General features: G+C 44.5%; 1 protein-coding gene across 2 annotated transcripts in view; it reads left to right on the forward strand.

Annotated features, from left to right (window-relative positions):
* The window catches only part of LOC115458891 (transmembrane protein 231-like), an 85,779-nt gene that overhangs the window by 32,936 nt on the left and 28,394 nt on the right, over window positions 1–24,449 (forward strand). For both annotated transcript variants that reach the window (XM_030188732.1, XM_030188730.1), the window contains one exon: window positions 14,090–14,171. In XM_030188732.1, the coding sequence (XP_030044592.1) occupies window positions 14,090–14,171 (82 nt within the window). The remainder of the gene's footprint in view (window positions 1–14,089; window positions 14,172–24,449) is intronic.

Consider the following 24,449-nt stretch of genomic DNA (forward strand, 5'->3'; position numbering starts at 1 on the left):
GGGGGAGGGAACAAGGAAGAAGAACAGTGAGAGTTGTAGTCAAAATAGTAAAAAGTCAACCCATATTGCGAATTAAGAGACAGAGAAATGGTAGGGTAGAACCACAGGGGATGGGCTGGGCCCCTGGGGCAGCGTCTCAAAAGGGAACAATGGAGGATACAGAGAAAGAGCTAGACACATAAGTCCACTTTAAGAGTAATCTCGTGGAATGTTTCGGGCATAACATCTCCCATCAAGAGGACCAAGATTTTAAATCAGCTTAAGCATCATAAGGCCTCGATAGCCTGCATACAGGAGACCAAATTAACAGACATAGAACATGAAAAGCTAAAACAAAAATGGGTGGGAGAATGCTATTACTCGTCTTCGGGGGCTAAAAGAAGTGGGGTGGCGATTCTAATAAAAAAAGGCCTGATGTGTGACTCTAAACTGATATATAAAGATGGGGAGGGAAGAGTGGTACTGTTGAGTTTAAACATACAGGGAATGCGGGTTTACCTGTGCGCGATATATGCCCCTAACTCCCATGCAACCACGTTTTACCAAAAGTTAATTTCTTTGGGCCTCCAATACACAGACGCGCCATGGATATGGGCAGGCGATTTTAATAAAGTCCTGGACCCACAATTAGACAGGGAACGTTTCCACTACAATGGGCACAAGGGGCGGTGACATACTTGGGGGTCCAAGTCCCGGCTGACCTTAAAACACTGTATACCTTAAATATGGCCAAAATGAAGGACAGAGTGGGGAAAACACTTCATAACTGGCAAGCACTGCCCATCTCATTAATGGGACGAGGTCGGGAAGGAGAGAACTTGAGGAGAGGGCTAGTTTGCAGGAGCTGGGAACAGAGTTGGGATTGGTGGACCCCTGGAGGTTACTGCACCCAACCACCATAGATTACACGCACCAATCAAAAGCCCATGGGACGTGGTCCAGACTGGATTATATTCTAGTGGACCAGTCATTATTTTTTAGAATTGAACGAGCGGAGATAGGCCCAGTGGAAGTGTCAGACCATTCACTAATTTGGATAGATGTGGTGCATGACATCTCTGGGGAGAAGGGCTATGCATGGAGCTTTCCCTCCTTCTTGTATAAAGATGAAAGATTTGCCATATACATTAGAGAGCAATGGGACCAGTACATAGCCACGAACGCAGGAACATGCACATCCCCAATTATACTATGGGAGGCCTCTAAAGCCGTAGTCAGAGGGGGGATAATAGCCTATATGAGCGCTAGAGGGAAGCGGATAGCGGCGGGCATAATCAACCTGGAGCAGAAGCTGAAGAGGGTAAAACATAAATACATACAACACCCAACAACTGAAAACCGAGATGCTTTAACGGCCACAACTGTGGCACTTAACTCCCTTATACATGATAAGACCCAAAAACAGATGACAGGGAGCCGGTTATATTTTCATAGGTTTGGGAATAAGGCGGGTAGACTGTTGGCCAAAGTGGCGCAAACGCAGAGGCCTAAGAAACTGGTAGCCTCCATTCTCCCTAGGAGGGGCCCACGGGTTCATAATATAGAGGGAATCACAGAGGCCTTCCATAAGCATTTCACGGAGATGTATTCTAGGGGTGATAGCCCAGAGGAGCAATTAACCATTGACTACATAGTAGACTCTGGAATGCCGAAATTGACACAGACGGAGCGAGATTTGCTCTCCTCACCAATACAGGCCCAAGAGATTCAAAAGGTGCTCAAAACCCTCCCTCTGGGTTCAACACCGGGCCCAGACGGATTTTCAGCTGAATATTATAAGATTTTGCCGATACAATTTTGTGGGCCTTTGGTTGAGTATTATGAAGCGGTGGTGCAGAGGGGCTTCTTTACTCCTGGAGAAAATGAAGCAACGATAACACTAATCCCCAAGCCGGGTAAACCGGAGGATCGAGTTGAGTCATACCGCCCAATATCACTTATTAATGTAGATTTAAAAATTTTGGCCCGAGTACTGGCAGAACGGTTAGCACCGCGACTGAAGGAGTTGATAGGGGAGCACCAAGTGGGCTTTATAAGGGGTAGACACTCAGGAATTAATGTGAGGAAGGTCCTTATGTCAATTGCCCAGAGTCAAGACACAAAGACCAGGATGCTGATGGCTAGTCTCGATGCAGAGAAAGCTTTTGATAAAGTTAATTGGGAATATCTGTTTCGAGTGCTAACATATGTGGGGGGAGATGACTGGTTTCTAAAAGCAGTTAAAACTTTATATGAAGGCCCCTCCGCGAAGATTTTAGTAAATGGGGTCAAGTCTCCCAAAATTGAGATACAGGCGGGCACAAGGCAGGGATGCCCGTTATCCCCACTATTGTTTTTGATTTACTTGGAGCCACTGTTGCGCACGATTGCAGTGGACCCGGACATAGAAGGGGTTCAGTTCCCGGGGCAGGTGGTGAAGGTACTAGCCTTTGCGGACGATCTATTTCTAACCTTGACAAAGCCACAATCATCGTTACCGAGGCTGTTAATGACAATAGAGGAGTTTGGGTTCCACTCAGGGTTTACTTTGAATACCCAGAAATCCGTAGCCCTTCCTGTAGGCCCAGAATTAGTAACAGAATGGGAGGGAACGTTTCCACTACAATGGGCACAAGGGGCGGTGACATACTTGGGGGTCCAAGTCCCGGCTGACCTTAAAACACTGTATACCTTAAATATGGCCAAAATGAAGGACAGAGTGGGGAAAACACTTCATAACTGGCAAGCACTGCCCATCTCATTAATGGGACGAGTGGCTCTCTACAACATGATCTTGTTTCCTACATGGATTTATGCGTTTCAAATGTTGCCAATGTATCTGAGTGGAAAAGATGAGAGATGGTTACATAAACAACTCAATAAATTCCTGTGGCAAGGCAAACGAGCGCGAATGTCCATCAAGCGAGTCATGCTCCCGCGAGATAAAGGAGGATTGGGCCTTTTGGATTTGAGGCTCTTCTCAACAGCAAGCTCAATGCGACATCTCTCTGACTGGTTTCGGAGCAAAGGATACTTTACAAACACACAAACAGAGACACAATGGTTTCGACACCAGCAATTTGCCAGCTGGTTACATACGCCCTCCAACACCAAAAAGACTGTTGGGGCGGCGGCTCCAATCTTCAGACCGTTGCAAAGGACGTGGAGATGGCTGACAAAGCATTATGAGCTGAGCACGGCGTCCTCACCATTATTGCCAATTAGAGGCAATCCAGCATTCCCTGTGGGGGACACATCCAAGATCTTCAAGAACTGGGAGGATCATGGAGTTAGATATCTGTTCCATGTGGTGACGGAGCAAGGTACGATAAAGCCATTCGAAGAATTGTGCACGGAATTCAAGCTGGACAAGAAAGATGCATTTGCATTTATGCAACTACGGCACTATATCCAGTCACTTCCTAGCTCATCGCTTAGTGTGGGAAGCTGGGAGACATATAACGCAATGTTGGGTCTGGACGATCAAACACGGATACCACTTAAATGCTTCCACTGCCTTCTTCGGGAACGGATAAAGAAATATGACTATGAGAAAGAAGCGGGACAGTGGACGGCAGATTTGGGAGTACCTGTTACAGCGGAACAGCTGGGAAATTGTGTGCAACGAACCTATAAATTGACTGAGAATGCGTGCTGGCAAGAAACGCAATATAGGTTTATCCTGCGCCTTTATGTATCACCACGCAGGGCCTATAGAGCGACACTAAGAGACAATGATGACTGTGCAAAGTGTGGGTTAGCGAATGCTCACTTAGGCCATATGTTTTGGTCGTGCCAAAAGGTACATAAATTCTGGAAATCCCTGGCAGAACAGGTGTCAGACATGTGGAAAGTAAAGTGGTACCACTCCCCGAGACAATTATTTCATAGATTTACAATACAAAGTCATAAACCGGCTGGCATGGAAACCTTTTTTACAGAGGACAGTTTTAATGGGAAAAAAGGTGATCTTGCAAGTTTGGCTGTCTACAGAAAGTCCAACGATAGCCCAGTGGAGAGCACTTATGATCCACATGTGTTCCCTAGAACGGAGGAGAATTACAGACTTAGCTTCCCAAAAGGGAGATGACTATTGTAAAATATGGGCCCCATTTTGGGAGACTTTGACTGCAACGACAAAAAGTAGAATATTAAACTCTTGAAATAAAGGAAGGGAGGGAGGAGAGGGGGGGATAGAGGGAGGGGAGATATCAAAGGGGGGAAGGGGGGGGGGGGAAAAAAAACGGAAATAAGGGGAACAGTTTTGGTTGTAAGGACTGTTATCAATATTGTAATCTACATGTATGTTCTGAGTTCCTTTGCGCGCTGATGTGAATAAACAAGATTTATAAAAAAAAAAAAAAGCTTCCCAGAAATATATAAAAAAAAAGCTCCAAATCCTTCTTAACACATTATCTAAACTGCAATTAAGAGACATACATGTAAACTAAAAAGATGTATGTGAAAAATGATATGTTCCTTTAAAATAAATAAGTACACATACATAAAAACAAAAAATATACAAAATGGCAAACTGTTGTACATGTAAATTAAAGGAGTTTATGATGTTTTCCTTTAAAAAATATTTTTTTAAAATACATAAAACAAATAAAATGGCACATAGAAATCTTATATTCAGAAACAAGTTTTTCCTAAAAAATGTATAACTAAAACAAGATGTCCAACTTCTTATATAAACCACAAAAATATATATCTTTAAATTGTAATAAAAAGGAATGAGTGCCAAATGTGCCAGGAGAGAGGCGCCTGAAACTAGAAAAGGCAAAATCCGCCTGTGCCAGGCTAAAACTCCCGCCCAAAAGCAAGGGGCGCAAGGAAGAGCTGTGGCAAACTAGTCCTAAAAAGGCACATTCCCGTAAAGAGACAATGAACTGAGTCCAAGCAAAAGACTGGCAACAATGGGGCTCCCGAGGGTACTCAGAAGAGGGATTTGAGCTAGCAGTTGCACACCAAGGGCAACTTGGACCCCCGCCAGAAAGAAAGTACCCTGCAGACAAACCAGAGTAGACAGGAGGGATCCATGGGGATGAGAGAACCAGAACCTCCCTAAGGAAAGGAGGAAAAACTGCTGTCAAAACAAGAATCAAATAGCAGGGGCATCTCAAGCAAGATGCCACAAGCAGCAGAGACCAGACGGTCTGGAAAAGAACTGATCAACAGCCGCATAAGGCTGACAGGAATGAAAAAATAGCCCTGGACTAAAAAGACCGAGCCTGCAGCCAAACATAGCCAGCGAGAGACTTCCCCCACTTTGGAAATGGCAGACTAAGACCTCCAAACCGCAAAGGTACAAGTTCCAGCAACGGAGCTGCCCTCTGAACCAGCCGCCGTCTAGGACCGTGAAGAGAAAAACAACTGAGTTTCGTGATACAGGCACGAGCCATGCCCCACAAAAAAAATCAAAGCAACTGGTACCAGCTCAGAAGGGTCCAAGATCAGAATCCGCCAGCCAGCAACATTCAAAGAAACTTTGCAAGCAGCCCCATAGAATATATTGCCAAAGGTGGGAAATAAATCAGGTAACAGGCAAGAGAAAGAAGGAAACACAAAGTTTCTTCTTTTTTTTTTTTTTGTTTAAACAACCTTCTTCACTAGAGACAGGAATTAAAAAAGGTTCACCTCAGAGGCAGAAAAGGAGGGAAAAACAGTTTCCTTTTTCATAAACAACCTTCTTCACTAGTGACAAAAATTAATAAAGGTTTACCTCAGAGGCAGAAAAGGAGGGAAAAAAACAAAGTTTCCTTTTTTTTCTTTTATAAACAACCTTCTTCACTAGTGACAGAAATTAATAAAGGCTTACCTCAGAGGCAGAAATTCAGATATACCTACCACCACAGAAGAGAAAAACCCCACAGGGGAGACAAGTTACTCCATGCCACAATCAACCATCACCCTGCTAGAAAGCCAGGGAAGGGGAGGGAACCAGGGTCACTGGATATCACCTTAGCTGGCAAATGAGGAACTCAGAACCACTGAGTATCATCTAAAACTAGCCCCAAAACGGCTACCAGCACACCCGGCTCCACTGTCACCAGAAGAATCTGGGACAGGAGCTACCAGCCAGCAGTCCAGAGCAGCTGCACGATCCGTCCACTATCTGCTAGGAGACAGCGAAAATACTGAACATTCCAGGCTGCACGATACCCTTAAGGGGCGGTTTACTTTACTCAAAGCCCATCTCTTCTCCCTTGTCTTTGGCGCCTAACCACCTTCCCCATTCATGTTACCTACACTGACTACATAGTTTGTAACCTCTAGATTGTAAGCTATTTAGTTATAACCTTTAGATTGTAAGCTACCTACACTGACTACATAGTTTGTAACCTTTAGATTGTAAGCTCTCCTGAGCAGGGACTGTCCTTCCCCATGTGAAACTTGTACAGCGCTGCGTAACCATGGCAGCGCTATAGAAATGCTAAGTAGTAGTAGTAGTACTTGGAACTATTTTCTCTGTCTCCTTCTGCTGGTAGATGGACATAGCCCATTAGTCTGGACTGGTCTGGTATAGATGACAAGGAAACTAACAATAGTTCTACAAGTTCACTTTTCAATTCCATTAGTACTCTGGGATGGATACCATCTGGTCCAGGAGATTTGCTACTCTTCAATTTGTCAAATCTCCCCATTACATCCTCTAGGTTTATAGAGATTTAATTCATTCATTCATTCACAAGCAGGTACTTGCAGAGGAACTCTCTGCCCTTCTAAAGGCCCATGCGGTCGAACCCGTTCCTGGGATGGATACCATCTGGTCCAGGAGATTTGCTACTCTTCAATTTATCAAATCTCCCCATTACATCCTCTAGGTTTATAGAGATTTAATTCATTCATTCATTCATTCACAAGCAGGTACTTGCAGAGGAACTCTCTGCCCTTCTAAAGGCCCATGCGGTCGAACCCGTTCCACCAGGGAAAGAAGGGCTCGGATTCTATTCCAGGTACTTCCTTGTGCAAAAGAATACATGGGGGATGCGTCCCATCCTAGACTCCTCCCTCTCCTTCTCTGCCCATATCCAGCAGACAGCTAAGACCTGTCGCTTCTTCCTCTATAATATTAGCAAAATTCGCCCATTCCTCTCTGAACAGACCACCCGAACCCTCGTCCACTCGCTCGTTACCTCTCGTCTTGACTATTGCAACCTTCTCCTCGCTGGTCTCCCGCTTAGCCACCTATCCCTCCTTCAATCTGTCCAAAATTCTGCCGCACGTCTTATGTACCGCGTGAACCGATACTCTCATATCACCCCTCTCCTCAAGTCGCTTCACTGGCTCCCGATCCGCTACCGTATACAGTTCAAGCTTCTCCTATTGACCTTCAAGTGCACTCAATCTGCAGCCCCCCATTACCTCTCTACCCTCCTCTCCCCCTATGTTCCCACTCGTAACCTCCGCTCTCAGGACAAATCACTCCTATCTGTACCCTTCTCCACCACCGCTAACTCCAGACTCCGCCCCTTCTGCCTCACATCACCTTATGCCTGGAACAGACTTCCCGAGCCCATACGCCATGCGCCCTCCCTGCCCATTTTCAAGTCCTTACTCAAAGCCCATCTCTTCTCCCTTGCTTTTGGCGCCTAACCACCTTCCCCATTCATGATACCTACACTGACTACATAGTTTGTTACCTTTAGATTGTAAGCTCTCTTGAGCAGGGACTGTCCTTCCCCATGTTTAAACTTGTACAGCGCTGCGTAACCCTGGTAGCGCTATAGAAATGCTAAGTAATAGTAGTAGTAGACTTAAGGACTCTGAACAAATTCCTAGTCCGAGAAAAGTTCAGGATGGCTTCCCTGGGCACCCTTCTTCCCATGATTCAGGAGAACGATTGGCTATGCTCTCTGGACTTAAAGGATGCTTACACACACATCTCGATACATCTCTGATTTCGGCTGGGAATACAGCATTTTCAGTATCGTGTACTGCTCTTTGGCATGGCATCTGCACCCAGAGTGTTTACAAAGTGTCTAGCAGTAGTCGCAGCATCGCTACGCAGACTGGGAGTGTATGCATTTCCTTATCTTGATGATTGGCTGGTAAAGAGCACTTCGGAGAAAGGTGCTTTGGAGTCCATGCGAATGACTATTCAGGTGCTTAGAGCTATTGGAGTTCGTAATAAATTACTCCAAGTCCCATCTCACTCCTGTTCAAGAATTGGACACGAAGACAGCGCGGGCTTATCTTACCGAGACAAAGGCAGACAAGCTCCTGGCCCTGGTGTCCACAGTTCGAGCGTCTCAGCAGGTCATAGGCTCGGCAGATGTTGAGACTCTTGGGGCACATGGCCTCCACAGTTCATGTAACACCCATGGCACGTCTACATATGAGATCAGCTCAATGGACACTAGCTTCCCAGTGGTATCAAGCTGCGGGGGATCTAGAGGATGTGATTCACCTGTCCACCGGTTTTCAAAATTCTCTTCAGTGGTGGACAAACCGGTACAATTTGACCATGGGACGACCATTCCAAATTCCTCAGCCACCAGTGGCGTAGCTACAGGTGGGCCGAGGACCACCCAATTAGGGCTCAGGCCCACCCAACACTAGCACATGCTTAGCAGTAGCTAGTGGGGATCCCAAGCTCCACCAGCTGAAAACTTCCCCCTGATGGTAACAAAAATGCTTCTCTCCATGATACTGGCACCTGCGCATGCTCAGTTTTCAGCACATGCCTGCTGCAGACTGCCAAAGTGGAGAGAAGCATTTTCCTACCAGCTGAGATATTTGGTGGGAGGGGGAGAACGCTTGGTGCCCCCCCACTTCTTGCCTAGGCCCACCCAAAATCTGCTGTCTGGCTACACGCCCCTGTCAGCTACAAAAAGTGATGATGATGGATGCATCCCTCCTGGGGTGGGGAGCTCTTGTAGATGGGCTTCACATTCATGGAGCCTGGTCCTTTCGTGAAACTGGTCTTCAGATCAACCTCCTGGAACTACAAGCGATCTGGAACGCTCTGAAGGCTTTCAGAGATCGGCTGTCCAACCAAATTATCTTGATTAAAACAGACAATCAGATTGCAATGTACTACACCAACAAGCAGGGGGGCATCAGATCTTGCCCTCTGTGTCAGGAAGCCATCCAGATGTAGCTTTGGGCACGCCATTATGGCATGTTTCTCCAAGCCACTTATCTGGCAGGCGTAAACAGTCTGGCTGACAGGCTGAGCAGGGTAATGCAATCTCACGAGTGGTCGCTGAATATGGGCATTGCCCGCAAAATATTCTGAGCATGGGGCACCCCCTCGGTACATCTTTTTGCCACTCAGATCAATCACAAGGTCCTTCAGTTCTGTTCCAGGCTTCAGGCCCACGACAGTCTAGCATCAGATGCTTTTCTCCTACATTGGGGAATAGGCCTTCTGTATGTGTAGCCTCCCAAATCTCTAGTAGGGAAGACTTTGCTGAAACTCAAGCAAGACTGCGGAACCACGATCCTGATTGCACCCTACTGGCCACGCCAGATTTGGTTCCCTCTTCTTCTGGAGTTGTCCTCCAAAGAACCATGGAGTGTTTTCCAAGCCTCATCACTCAGAACGAGGGGGTTGCTTCTACATCGCAACCTCCAGTCTCTGGCTGTCACGGCCTGGATGTTGAGAGCATAGATTTCGCCTCCTTAGGTCTTTCTGAGGGTGCCTCCCGAGTCTTGCTTGCTTCCAGGAAAGATTTTACGAAGAGGTGTTACTCTTTCAAATGGAGGAGGTTTGCAGTCTGGTGTGACAGCAAGGCCCTAGATCCTCTCTCTTGTCTTACACAGACCCTGCTTGAATACCTTCTACACTTGTCAGAGTCTGGTCTCAAGACCAACTTCGTAAGGGTTCACCTCAGCACAATTAGTGCTTATCATCGGTGTGTAGAAGGTAAGCCTATCTCTGGACAGCCTTTAGTTCACTTCAAGATAGGTTTGCTTTTGTCAAAGCCGCCTGTCAAACCTCCACCAGTGTCATGGGATCTCAACGTCGTTCTCACCCAGCTGATGAAAGCTCCATTTGAGCCACTGAATCGTGCCATCTGAAGTACTTGATCTGGCAGGTCATTTCCTTGGTGGCGCTTACTTCAGCTCATAGGGTCAGTGAGCTTCAGGCCCTAGTAGTGGATGCACCTTATACTAAGTTTCATCACAACAGAGTAGTCCTCCACACGCACCCTAAGTTCCTGCCAAAGGTGGTGTCAGAGTTCTATCTGAACCAGTCAATTGTCTTGCCAACATTTTTTTCACCGCCCTCATGCCCACACCTTGGACTGCAAGAGAGCATTGGCCTTTTACATGGAGCGGATGAAGCCCTTCAGATAGTCTGCCCAGTTGTTTGCTGCTTTTGATTTCAACAGGAGGGGAGTTGCCATTGGAAAACGCACAATCTCCAATTGGCTAATAGATTGCATTTTCTTCACTCATGCCCAGGCTGGGATGAGTCTGGAGGGGCATGTCACGGCTCATAATGTTAGAACCATGGCTGCGTCGGTGGCTCACTTAAAGTCAGTCTCCATTGAAGAAATTTGGAAAGGTGCAACGTGGTCTTCAGTCCATACATTCACTTCACATTACTGTCTTGAACAGGATACCTGACAATCGGTTTGGGCAGTCAGTGCTGCAGAATCTGTTTGGGGTTTAGAATCCAACTCCACCCACCTAGGCCTGTTTTATTCTGTTCCAGGCTGCACTCTCAGCTACCTGTGTATAGTTTCAGATTAACTTATGTTAAGTCTGTTTATAGTGATGTCTTAGGGAAGGCCATAATAAAGTCCTCCCCTGATAACTACCCAGTCCTAGAGAAGGCCGTAATATTCTTCCTTCTTATCCTTCCACTTATCATAAAGAATATACAACCCAATTTCATACTCAGGAATGTTCACATATTACCATAATTTATTCTTCCTTAACATATATATGCACATGATATATATCTATACCATGATCTGTTCACGTATGTTATGTTACATGTATGTTACCATGTATGTATGCAACTTAACACATTACCATTTGTAATTCTTTTACCCAGAAATGGCAACCGCCATTACGGCAAATGTAAGCCACATTGAGCCTGCAAATTGTTGGGAAAATGTGGGATACAAATGCTACAAATAAATAAATATAATAACTTGGACAGGAGAGGCAATAGGGTTTCTGTCTCCCAACACTTACCCCAAGATACAGTGGACCAGCCATTCCCAAAATATAGTGTGACAGAATAGACAGAAAGAACAGAGAAATTAGAGCGGACGGAGACTATGTTTCTTCTAAAGGAAAAGTCTTTATTACTTACCAATTATAGATGATAATAAAGCAATAAAACAATTAGACAAAATAAATCAGGCGAAGTATTTAAAGTAATCAAACAAAGTAATCAGAGTAATTAGAGTAATCAGAATAATCAGAGTAATCAAAGTAATCATGTAATAACAAAGCAATCAGGCAGGTAACAAATAGTAAAGAAATCAGGCAACAGCAATTTGTTACGAGAGGGAGACCTCTGTGATGAAGAGTCACTTGGTTGATCAACTCAGCCCTCCCGACTAGATACAACACAACAGTGCCTTATATTCAGTGGATTGGGCATCAATCCCCTCCCAACTTGCAATTTCAGCTAATTTCTGTCTTACTTCATTGTTTATATAGAATAGAACATACTATCTGAATGTTATGGAACATAGAACAATGTTTATAGAACTTCAGCACCTCCAAGGTTTTTACAAAGGATTGCAGTCGCCATTTTGTTATAGGAATTTCTCTAGTACCCATGTTTATCATAGTGTTATCTCAAAACCTCAAAACGTCTTAACTCTCAAACTGCATATTCATTCTTGTGTCCTTGTGAATCGTAGAATAAGTGGCACCGGCTCTGCCAGGGAGGGGGGAAGAGTGCTCCTTCCTGGGACAGCACAACCTTGCATTCACAGCTTTCCACAGCTCTCAGCAAGATTGCTGCTGTTCTACACAGAATGCTGAAGTCAGAGCTTTCAGAAAGATGCAGCTCACAGTAAAAGTATAGAAATGTTTGAGCCTTATAGCTATGCAGTTCATAGGTCATAAATGACCTGTCAGTGGTCAGAAAAGAGCAAATCAATTCATTCCCCTCTTGATGATTGAGAAATCATCACCTGTACAGATAATAATCTGCAGGGTGCCCAATCGATGTCCAGCGATGAAGGGTACAACAGTTTGAAAATGAAGGAACCCAAACTAAACCTATCTATGCTTGGGGAGCTGAAATAAGCTCTAACCAGAGAAATCCATGTAACAAATAAATGGCTTAACCAAGAAAAATGCTGAAGATAAATTCAAACATTACATTCAATTTCATAAAGACAAGATCCAAAATTAGTGAAACATATAGAAAAAAAAAAAAAGCAAATCAATTCAAGTCCTTGTTGTTGCGAGGCCCAGTTGACCAATGTTTATTGTTTTGAGTGAGCCTGGATGCTAGGGATACCCCACGTGTGAGAATAATGCAACCTGCTTGTCCTCGGAGAAAGCGAAGATATTTACCTGAGCAGGTATTCTCTGAGGACAGCAGGCTGATTATTCTCACAATCCCTCCCACCTCCCCTTGGAGTTATTTGTTATACTTTTAGACTTAACTGAGGTATGTGTTCACGCGGCAGGCGGAAAGTCCATGCACGCGCACCAGAACACTCCAGCAAAGTTTTTTGTTTTTGCTATGGCAAAATGCCGATTCCCGGGCCAATGCGGACGTCGACCCATGTGAGAATAATCAGCCTGCTGTCCTCGGAGAATACCTGCTACAGGTTAAGTATCTTCGCTATTTCAGTATAGCACAGGGATTCCCAACACAATTCTCGGGACAGTGTCAGCCAACCAACAATGAATGCATGAGAGAGAGATTTACATACGATGAGGACAGTCTATGCAAATTCTTTGTGGATATCTTGTAATGACCTTTAAATCGACCATTGAACAATGAGCTATTGTACATAGAAAAATATAAGCAGATAAAGACAATGTAGCCTATTCAGTCTGCCCATCCTTGCCATCTACTGTCCCTATCACTCCCTTAGAGATCCTGTGTACTTGTCCCAAGTTGTCTTGAATCAGTGTCCACCACTTCTGCTGGGAGATCAGTCCATGAATTCTCCACCCTTTTCATCAGGTTACTTCTGAGTCTATCCCCTTTCACCTTCATCCTATGCCCCCTCATCCCAGAGCTTCCTTTCAATTGAAAGAGACTCACTACCTGTGCATTTATGCCATGTAGGTATTTAAATGTTTCTATCATATCTCCCCTCTCCTGCCTGTCTTCTAAAGTATACATATTGAGATTTTTAAGCCTGTCCCCTTATGCTTTATGACGAAGACAACTGATTATTTTAGTACCTCCATAATTATTTTTGAGTTAGAAAAATTACTTTTCAGCATTAATGCCTATAGCTTTAATGAAGTAGAAATTGTTCAGGGAGTTTGCTTCAGTGTTCTTTTGTTTATACAGTAGTACTGTATGCTACTACGGTAAGCCTGCATAATTATTGCTGTAAAATAGAATGTGTGCACGCTGTGCTGCTGGCATGTGCCTCATCTTTTTTTCTGTAGGTCAGTGGCAGTGGGCTGCAGCAGCAGGCAGCAATTCAGACAGCCTGCTTGCACCAACCTGAGCCCTCTTTCTGACGCTTCCCATCTATGCGGAAGCTGGATGTTACATTAGAGAGAAGACTTGGGGGTTGGTGCAAACAGGTTATCTGAATCGCTGCCGCTGACCACTATAAAATAAATTTTCCAGGTCGCTGGCTGGTGATGGGACAGCGGCACCCCTAGGAAGCAGCCTCGGCACACTGGTTAAAAAATGCTGGTCTAGGTCGTATGAAATCTTAGAAAACCTGGCTAGTTTATATTTTTGATTTCATGTCTGTCTTAAATGTTTAGGAATTTGGACTGGGAAGGATTAGGATTTTTAAAATATCTTTAGTTTTCTCTGTTGATTTTTGGGTTCATTGTCTTCATCTCTGAGGTTAATGTTGACATGTGACAACAGGGTTTAGGAACTGAGATTCATGAATGTGCATTACCTTTAAATTTTAATTGTGTAAGTTCTAATGAAATAATTAGCATGTATGTTGATAATAGTTATTTTGGTGTTTATTAGATGTCTGTAATTGATGGGACAAGTCCATTTGCAAGTGCCTATGACCTCACTAACATCATTGCAGCCTATCGGGATAGGAATGGTAAGTCAGCATTAAGAAATTAGCGTTTTTTCTGAGATAAGCATAATTCCCTGGAATCTATATATGGTGCCCAGAATTGCATGCCCAAATTTGTGCACGTGCCCAAGATGCTCAGGCAAATTAATTAATGAGCCAATTAACATCAGGAATTGGGTGCTAACAACCAACTGTTGATGTTAATTGTCATATTAAAATTTGCATGTGCATCTGACTGCACTCTACTGTATAAGGCATGACACCCGACTTTACTAGTATGTAACTGAAAAGGAGGTGTGCACTAAAGATTGACTTGCAAGAAGGCAAAGTAACAAGGGCAACATATAGTCAGGGACAATACCATACAAAATCTGAAATATGAGAGCATAGATTTTGAATACAATCCTGGCCTTAATGGAAGCCAATGCAAATGTATCAGCAAAGGAGTAGCCCTCTCAAAGCCTGGTATATGCATGACAAGTCTAGCTGCAGTAATTCTGGGCTGTTTGCAGTTTCCTTACTACTACTACTACTACTTATCACTTCTAAAGCGCTAATAGACTTACGCAGCGCTGTACACTTGAACATGAAGAGACAGTCCCTGCTCAACAGAGCTTACAATCTAATTAGGACAGACAAACAGGACAAACAAGAGATAAGGGAATATTAAAGTGAGGATGATAAAATAAGGGTTCTGAACAAGTGAATAAGGGTTAGGAGTTAAAAGCAGCATCAAAAAGGTGGGCTTTTAGCTTAGATTTGAAGACGGCCAGAGATGGAGCTTGACGTACTGGCTCAGGAAGTCTATTCCAGGCATATGGTGCAGCAAGATAAAAGGAACGGAGTCTGGAGTTAACAGTGGAGGAGAAGGGTGCAGATAAGAGAGATTTACCCAGTGAATGGAGTTCCTGGGGAAGAATGTAGGGAGAGATGAGAGTGGAGAGGTACTGAGGAGCTGCAGAATGAATGCACTTATAGGTCAATAAGAGGAGTTTGAATTGTATGCGGAAACGGATAGGAAGCCAGTGAAGTGACTTGAGGAGAAGGCTAATAGGAGCATAACGACACTGGCGGAATATTAGTTGTGCAGCAGAATTTTGAACAGATTGAAGAGGAGAGACATGGCTAAGTGAGAGACCTTTGAGAAGCAAGTTGCAATAGTCTAAGCGAGAGGTGATAAGAGTGTGGATGAGGGTTCTGGTAGTGTGCTCAGAAAGGAAAGGGTGAATTTTGCTGATATTATAGAGAAAGAAACGACAGGTTTTAGCAGTCTGTTGAATATGTGCAGAGAAGGAGAGAGAGGAGTCGAAGATGACCCCCAAGGTTACGAGCTGATGAGACAGGAAGGATGAGAATGTTATCCACAGAAATAGAGAATGGGGGAGGAGGAGAGGTTGGTTTAGGGGGAAAGATGAGAAGCTCAGTCTTGGTCATGTTTGGTTTCAGATGGCGCTGAGACATCCAGGCAGCAATGTCAGACAGGCAGGCTGATACTTTGGCCTGGATTTCGGCTGAGATTTCTGGTATGGAGAGGTAGATCTGGGAGTCATCAGCGTAAAGATGATACTGAAAACCATGGGATGAGATCAGATTCATTAAGTACAACCACAAAATATTGACCTTGCACCTATTCAGAATTGCCTTGATGAAGTAGCTAGATGGCTTAAAAAACAGCAGTTGGTATTAAATCCAGATAAAACAATAACATCATGCATAACAGGTCGTGGACCAGTACCAACATTAATACCTACTCTATTTGGCAAACAATTACCTACGGTACCATCATTTAAGTATTTAGGTGGTGTTCTTGATTCTGCCTTATCTTTTGAACAGCAAATATCAGATGTAATAAAAAAATCTTTCTATCATTTACGAAGATTACGTTCAATAAGAAATTCATTGGATAAAGATTCTCTACATACGCTAACATATGCGTATATTATTTCTCGCTTAGATTACTGCAATGTTATTTATGCAGGCATCACAAAGACAAATATAAGATGGTTACAATTGATACAAAACACTGCAGCACGTGTAATTTGTCGTGCATCGAAATAGGATAGAATTACACCACTCTTATACCAACTTCACTGGCTTCCAATTGAAGCCAGAATAAAATATAAGGTTTATATCTTGACATATAGAGCGCTACATTTACTAACTCCATTATATTTGGCTAATCTTACTATACCATACGCACCGATACGTACCCTTAGATCATTAACAGATTAGTTATTCCTTTATTAACAAGGGCTAGATGGGAATCCACACGAAAGTCAGCTTTCTTTTATTTATCGCCTTCACTTTGGAATAGTCTTCCAAAATTACTAGGACTTGAAGATACATACATTTGCTTCTGAAAAGCCCTAAAAACATACCTTTTTCAAAATACGTTTAATGACAATGCAGAATAAAGAAAAAAAAATTTAGGAAAGAGATGTCAGTCTTATAGCTTGAATTATGATACATGTTAAGCATGTAGTTATTCAGGATTATTAGTTTACTAATTATTGTATGTTTGATTTGCTGTGCTTTCCTATCAATTATTGGATTTCCTAGATGTTATTATGAGTGTTTTTATATGTTTTAAATTTTTTCTTTTATGTAAACCGTTCTGTTTTGCTAGCAATAAGTAACGGTATAGTAAATGATAAATGATAATAAACGATAAGAGTACCAAGGGAAGAAGTATAGATGGAGAAAAGAAGAGGTCCCAGGACAGATCCCCGAGGTACACCAACTGACAGTGAGATAGAGGTAGAGGAGTATCCACTAGAGTATACACTAAAGGTACGCTGGGAGAGAAAAGAAGAAAACCAGGAAAGAACAGAGCCCTGAAATTCAAGTGAGGACAGCGTATCAAGGAGTAGGCTGTGATCAACAGTGTCAAAAGCAGCAGATAGATCGAGAAGGATGAGGATATAATAGAGACCTTTGGATCTGGCCAGGAACAGATCCATTGGAGTTTTTATCAAGCGCTGTTTCAGTTGAATGAAGGGGGCGAAAGCCATTGAAGTGGATCAAGAATAGCTTGAGATGAAAGAAAGTCAAGGCAACGGCGGTGAACAGCACGTTCAAGTATCTTGGATAGGAAAGGGAGGAGGGAGATGGGGCGATAGTTGGAAGGACAGGTAGGGTCCAATGAAGGTTTTTTTTTTAATGTTTGAATATTTTTATTAACCATCATCACAATACAGCAATGTAAACTTATCCATTTTTCCCCAAGTTTCCCCCCCCTTCCCCCCTCCCCTCCCTCCTCCCCCTCCCAGCTCTATTACAACTGTCCTTATTGGGTTAATCGCTGAAATCGAGACCACAGTTCAGAAGATGGGTTGTACCTTCCCATTCTTTTGTCCGTTAGCTGCTCCAGTTCCCCGACCAGGGAAAGTTTCAGAGTCCAGTCCAGCTCTGAGGGAGCCATCTGTTTCTTCCAGTGCATTGCAATGACACTCTTAGCCGTTGTTAAACAAATCCTCTTAAGGCATCTTTGCCATTTAGTTCCTCTTCTGTTACCGAGACCCAGAAGACACCATTGCGGCGTGCATTGGAACGGCTTATTCGTGCTTTCTGAAATTTTTGTCGTTACAGTTTTCCAAAATGGTTGTAGAGTTCGGCACGACCACCAAATATGCAAGAAAGTCCCCTCCTCATCTCCACACCTCCAACAAAGTGGGGATGCCGAGGAAAACATAGCATGTATTCGATGCGAGGTATAATACCACCGCGACAATATCTTAAAGGCATTTTCTTTTAACAACACACAGTTCGAAGCTTTTTTGACTTCTACTACTATAGCCTTCCACTCATTTACTGTAAACTCCCGTTGCAGATCCTGTTCCCATTTTATCATATAAGCACATTTCTCAAAAGATCTACCTCTAATAAATTTGTACAACATAGATATAATTCTTCTCATTTTCCCCAATGATCCCCACAAATTTTCAAGTTCCTCATATTCTTCCGGGTGCCTCCTCAACCACCCTTGTTGGCTCATATAATGCTTGACTTGTATATAGAAATAAGTATCTCCCGCACCTCCCCCACACTGTTCCCGGATCTCCTCTAACGGTCTTAGCTCCCCGTCATCCAGGAGATCCCTGAAACAAATGAACCCCTCCTCTTCCCACCACCCTGCAACCTGGTGACCCATTCCCACTTGAAAAGCCGGTTCCCCACCTATACCTGCCAGTGTGGAAGTTTTCCTCTTCAGCCAGAACCTTGTTCTGAAAGAAGCCCACAAGGTCAACAGATGGTTCACAAATGGGTTTGTTGTCATTTGACCGTATACCCTTGGTTCCATTGAAGCCCATATAACCGACTTCAACTTATAACCCTGCACCATTTGGTCTAAGCTAGCCACCACCGATGGAGCCTCCTGACTCCATGCCACTACAAACTTTACCTGCGCAGCCCAAAAATACCATTCCAAATTGGGCACCCCCCTTCCCCCCAGGTCTACCGACTTCCACATCAATTTCCTATGTATTCTCGGAGCTTTATCCAATGAAGGTTTTTTAACGAGTGGTGTGACTAAGGCTTGTTTGAAGGCATCAGGAACAGTCGCAGTGGAAAGTCAAAGATTGAGGATATGACAGTAGGAGAGATAGTGTTAAGGAGATGGGTGGGAATAGGATCAGAGGAACAGGTAGTTAGTTTCGAGGAGGAAACCACTGCCTCCTTTTCTTCCTTTTCTGAAATCACTGAAGAGGAAACTACACATCTTGAGGCAGTGGTTGGAGGGTTGAGAGAATGGACTAAGGGAAGGAGAGGTGGAGGTGACCTGATTGAGAATTCAAGTTTAATCCTTAAGATACATTCTTTACAACCTGCATAGATAGAATTACAATAATCAAATTGGGTCAAAATGAGAGATTAGACAAGTAATCTGAAAATATCAATTGAAAAAAAAAAAAAAGGGCCTAATACGTTTCAGCTTCCAAAGTGTATGAACAGCTTGAAAAGCTAAAGGTGGACAAAGCCGTGGGACTGGATGGGATCCACCCCAGGATATTGAGGGAGCTCAGAGAGGTTCTGGCGGGTCCTGTTAAAGATTTGTTTAATATATCCTTGCAGACGGGAGAGGTTCCAAGGGATTGGAGAACGGCGGAGGTGGTCCCTCTTCACAAGAGTGGTGATAGGGAAGAAGCTGGAAACTACAGGCTGGTAAGCCTCACTTCAGTTATTGGAAAAGTAATGGAAGCGATGCTGAAGGAAAGGATAGTGAATTTCCTGGAAGCCAATAAGTTGCAAGTTCCGAGACAACATGGTTTTACCAAAGGGAAATCGTGCCAAACGAATCTCATTGAATTCTTTGATTGGGTGACAGGAGAATTGAATCAGGGACGAGCTATAGACGTATTCTACTTAGATTTCAGCAAAGCTTTTGACACGGTTCCCCACAGGAGGCTCTTAAATAAACTGGATGGGCTGAAGATAGGACCCGAAGTGGTGAACTGGATTAGGAACTGGTTGACGGACAGAAGCCAGAGGGTGGTGGTGAATGGAATTCGCTCAGAGGAGGGAAAGGTGAGTAGTGGTGTGCCTCAAGGATCAGTGCTGGGACCGATTCTGTTCAATATATTTGTGAGTGACATCGCCGAAGGGTTAGACGGTAAAGTTTGCCTATTTGCGGATGATACTAAGATCTGTAACAGAGTGGACACCCGGGAGGGAGTGGAAAACATGAAAAAGGATCTGAGGAAGCTAGAAGAATGGTCTAAGGTTTGTCAATTAAAATTCAATGCGAAGAAATGCAAAGTGATGCACTTAGGGAATAGAAATCCTCGGGAGACGTATGTGTTAGGCGGGGAGAATCTGATAGGTAAGGATGGGGAGAGGGATCTTGGGGTGATAGTATCTGAGGATCTGAAGGTGACGAAACAGTGTGACAAGGCAGTGGCCGTAGCTAGAAGGTTGTTAGGCTGTATAGAGAGAGGTGTGACCAGCAGAAGAAAGGGGGTGTTGATGCCCCTGTATAAGTCGTTGGTGAGGCTCCACCTAGAGTATTGTGTTCAGTTTTGGAGGCCGTACCTTGCGAAGGATGTAAAAAGAATTGAAGCGGTGCAAAGAAAAGCTGCGAGAATGGTAAGGGATTTGCTTAACAAGACGTATGAGGAGAGACTTGATGACCTGAACATGTATACTCTGGAAGTGATATGATACAGACGTTTCAAATATTTGAAAAGTATAAATCTGCAAACGAACCTTTTCCGGACGTGCGAAGGCGGTAGAACGAGAGGACATGAAATGAGATTGAAGGGGGGCAGACTCAAGAAAAATATCAGGAAGTATTTTTTCACGGAGAGAGTAGTGGATGCTTGGAATGCCCTCCCGCGGGAAGTGGTGGAAATGAAAACGGTAACAGAATTCAAACACGCGTGGGATAAACATAAAGGAATCCTGTTCAGAAGGAATGGATCCTAAGGAGCCTAGCTGAGATTGGGTGGCAGAGCCGGTGGTGGGAGGCGAGGACAGTGCTGGGCGGACTTACACGGTCTGTGCCCTGAAAAGGACAGGTACAAATCAAGGTAAGGTATATAGAAAAAGTAGCACATATGAGTTTATCTTGTTGAGCAGACTGGATGGACCGTGCAGGTCTTTTTCTGCCGTCATTTACTATGTTACTATGTAAAGTAATTTAAAAGATTTAGTAACCACCAAGGACACCTGAGATTCAAAGGTTAAGTGCCGGTCAACAACAACCCCTAAGGTTTTTAGTGTGGACTTCAAAGGATAAGAAATATAGTCAGTGCTAAAATTGCTGTAGGGATAATGGTCAAACAGATTAGTTATCAGCAAAAATTTAGTTTTCTCTCAATTTAATTTTAGCCCGAATTCAGAGACCCAGGATTCCATTAAGTCAAGGCCAGTTTTAATCCTATATAGAATTCCCTGGATGTCACCTCAAAAAGGGATGTAGGAAAATGTGGGATACAAATGCAGTAAATAAAATAAATAAATAAAGGATGGAATCCCATTGACTAAAGTCAGCCCCCTAGCGGAGCCATCATGACATTAAATAATATTGGAGATAGGGGTGAGCCTTGCATCCACCACAGTTTGGAGATCAAGGCAATGATAATGCACCTGACATTTTTACTCTGTAAGACCTAGACTTCTGTAAGATCTTGACTTCAGGAAGCCCTGAAACCAGGACAAGACTTTCTCACAAATCCCAAATTGGTCTATTAAATTTAACAAAAGACATGATCCACCGCATAAAAGGCCCTTCACATGTCAAACTGCATAACCAGGACCTAGTTGCCTAAACAAATTTCTTCCCTGAAGACAGAAACTAAAGTGGTTAAAACAGTCTCAAGTACTATAACATGACTTGAAGCCAGACTGGGACACGTGCAGAAGACAAAAGCAGGAAAGGTAGTCAGAGAGCTGGACTGCTACAATTCCTTCCATCACCTTGACCTGTAGTTGGCAATGTCACTCAATGAGCCTGAGGAAGTTTTAGAAATAGGGGTTAAAATTGTACAACCCCTCTCAACTGAAAGAGGCCTTCCAGGGCCGGTCTTAGCAAGTGCGGGGCCCTATGCAGACCAATTTGACGGGGCCCCACCCTAGCCCCGCCCCCACCCTAGCTCCACCCCCACCCTAGCTCCAGAGCCGGCCACCCCTCCCTCCGAGCTCCAAGGCCCCCAGCTCCAGGGCTTGTCGTTCCTGCACAGTCAATGCCAACTGAAAACCATGTCTTTTTCACAAACACAGATACACCCTAATCCACTATAGAATAAGTAGTAATATTTAAACTTTCTATTTAGACAAAAATTAAACTGAACCCCCAAGATGCAAGACTCTGCATACAATACAACACCACAGAAACAGAAAATGTCCCCTAGTACTGTGCAAAATATAAAAACAACAGTTGTAAATTTGAAAAAAACCTAACAAATACCAATCACCACTTTACAAATTAACAAATAGAAACAAAACAAATATAGAAAATAAAATAATACCATTTTATTGGACTAATACGTTTAGCTTTCAGAGGCCAAAACCTCCATCCTCAGGTCAATACAGTACAGAGCTGTTACAGTATCCTATCCTGACCTGAGGAAGGGGGCTTTGTTCTCCAAAAGTTTGTCAAAATGTATTAAAATTAGTCCAATTAGAAAATTACCTTATTTACATGTTCTGTTATAAACATTTATTAACACAGCTACAATACTATATCCTAAAGCAAAAAAATAAAAATATATATTTTATTTACAGTTTGTCGTCTCTGGTTTCTGCTTTCCTCATCTTCTTTTCACTGTCTTCCTTCCATCCAGCATCTGTCTTCGCTCTCTCTCTGCCATCCAGTGTCTGCCCTCTCTGCTGTCCCCTCCATCCAATATCTGCCCTCTCTCCCTGCCCCTTCCGTGCACATCTGCCCCTATCTCTGCCCCTTCCATTCACTGTCTGCCCTTTCTATCCCTTCCATCCACTGTCTGCCCTTTCTCTCTGCCCCTTCAATCCACCATTTGTCCTCCCTCTCCCATCCATCCGGGTCTGCCCTCCCTCTCGCTCCCCCTTCCATCCAGGATCTGCCCCTCTCTCTGCCCCTTTTTTTCAGCCCCCAGTTCCAGCCTCACTATCCCACCAGTCCCCCGTTTCAGCCCCAGCCCTTTTCTCCCACCAGTCCCGAGCTTCAGCCCCCAGCCACTCCTCCCTGTCCCCTTTTCAGCCCCCAGTTTCAACCCCCGTCCCCAGCCCTTTTCTCTCACCAGTCCCAAGCTTCAGCCCCAGCCCCAGCCACTTCTCCCTATCTCCTTTTCAGCCCCCAGTACCCACAGTTTCAGCCCCTGCCCCCTTTCAGCCTCCAGTCCCAGTACTAGCCCCCTTATCCCACCTACCCTCCTTTTCAGCCCCTAGTTCCAGCCCCCTTCATCCACATGCCTTGTATTAGAGCCCCCCTTTTCAGCCCTAGAACCATTCTCCCACCTGACCCACGCATGCCCCATTTTCCCACCAGCCCCATGCATGGCCCCCATTTCCCATATGGCCCCTTCTCAAACCCCAGTTCCAGCCCCCTTCTCCCATCTGAGAACCCCCATCCCACACCTTTCTCCCGTCTGAGTCCCCCTTACCCCCTCCCCCAACTGAGAACCCCCATCCCACACCCTTCTCCCATCTGAGTCCCCCTTACCCCCTTCCCCCAACTGAGAACCCCCATCCCACACCCTTCTCCCATCTGAGTCCCCCCCCCCCAACCCAACCCACCTACCAATTCTGTTCTCCTCCTGCTGCACCCACTAACTTAAAAAAAAATTGAGAAGTGCCGAGTAGCAGGCAGCGCCTCGCGTCTTAGGGCGAGGCGGGCGAGGCGGTAATAGCCTATTACCTCAGAGGCGGGCGGGACTTAATGCGGGAAGAGCGTATTACCTCAGAGGAGGGTGGGACTTAATGCGGGAAGGCCGGCCCGATGACGTGCAGGAGATTTTTACTAGCAGGGCAGACGCGAGGCGCTGCCTGCTACTCGGTGCTTCTCAGTTTTTTTTACAGAACAGCGATTGATTGATCGTCGGGGGGAGGGGTGGCAGCGGAGGCCGGGGCGACCCCAGGCGTGCCGCGCGGGGCCCCCTTGAGCGCGGGGCCCTATGCGGCCGCCTCGCCCGCCTCGCCCTAAGACCGGCCCTGAGGCCTTCAGTAAATAAGAAAGATATGTGTTCCCTGAAAAGTTAAATGAATAAGCTAGGTGTATTCTTCAGAAGATTACTTGGACGGGCATCAAGGATACAATGGGATGAGGAATACTTTGAAAGTAAGAATTTATCTGTATCAGAGGAGGGCAACTGAAAAGAAGACCAAAGTCTATTGGCAGGGATACAAGCCCAATGATCAGCCCACGATACAGGAAGTGCGACATTGTTGCCAGGAGACTGGATAACTGCCCTCCTAATAGTTACTATTTTCAACTGAAAGTGGGAAGCCAGCTGTTGCACTTTAGGCATAATCACATTAGTAACTGTGACCTCTTTGATGGAAAAGACTCTATGCACCAACTGATAGTTTGTGGATATAATGCTCCCGATCTGTTCAGCGAAATACCTCCTCTTAGCCTCCCGAATTTTATCTTTGTAATCCTAATAACTCTTCTCCAAAGCAGTCTATTAACGTCTGATCTACTTTTGGACCACCGCCTTTCAAGCTGTCTACAGTGTCTCTTTAAGAGGGGCTAAGACATCTAGAATACGTTCGCAGAATCCATTTCACTGGATTTAAAAGTTTGCAGTCACTGGCGTTGTGAGCAGCGGACTATTGACTACACTGGCCCAGAAAGCAACAATATTTTGCCCCTGGATTTGCAAA

Source organism: Microcaecilia unicolor, unplaced genomic scaffold (assembly GCF_901765095.1).
Source record: "Microcaecilia unicolor unplaced genomic scaffold, aMicUni1.1, whole genome shotgun sequence".
NCBI lineage: Eukaryota > Metazoa > Chordata > Amphibia > Gymnophiona > Siphonopidae > Microcaecilia > Microcaecilia unicolor.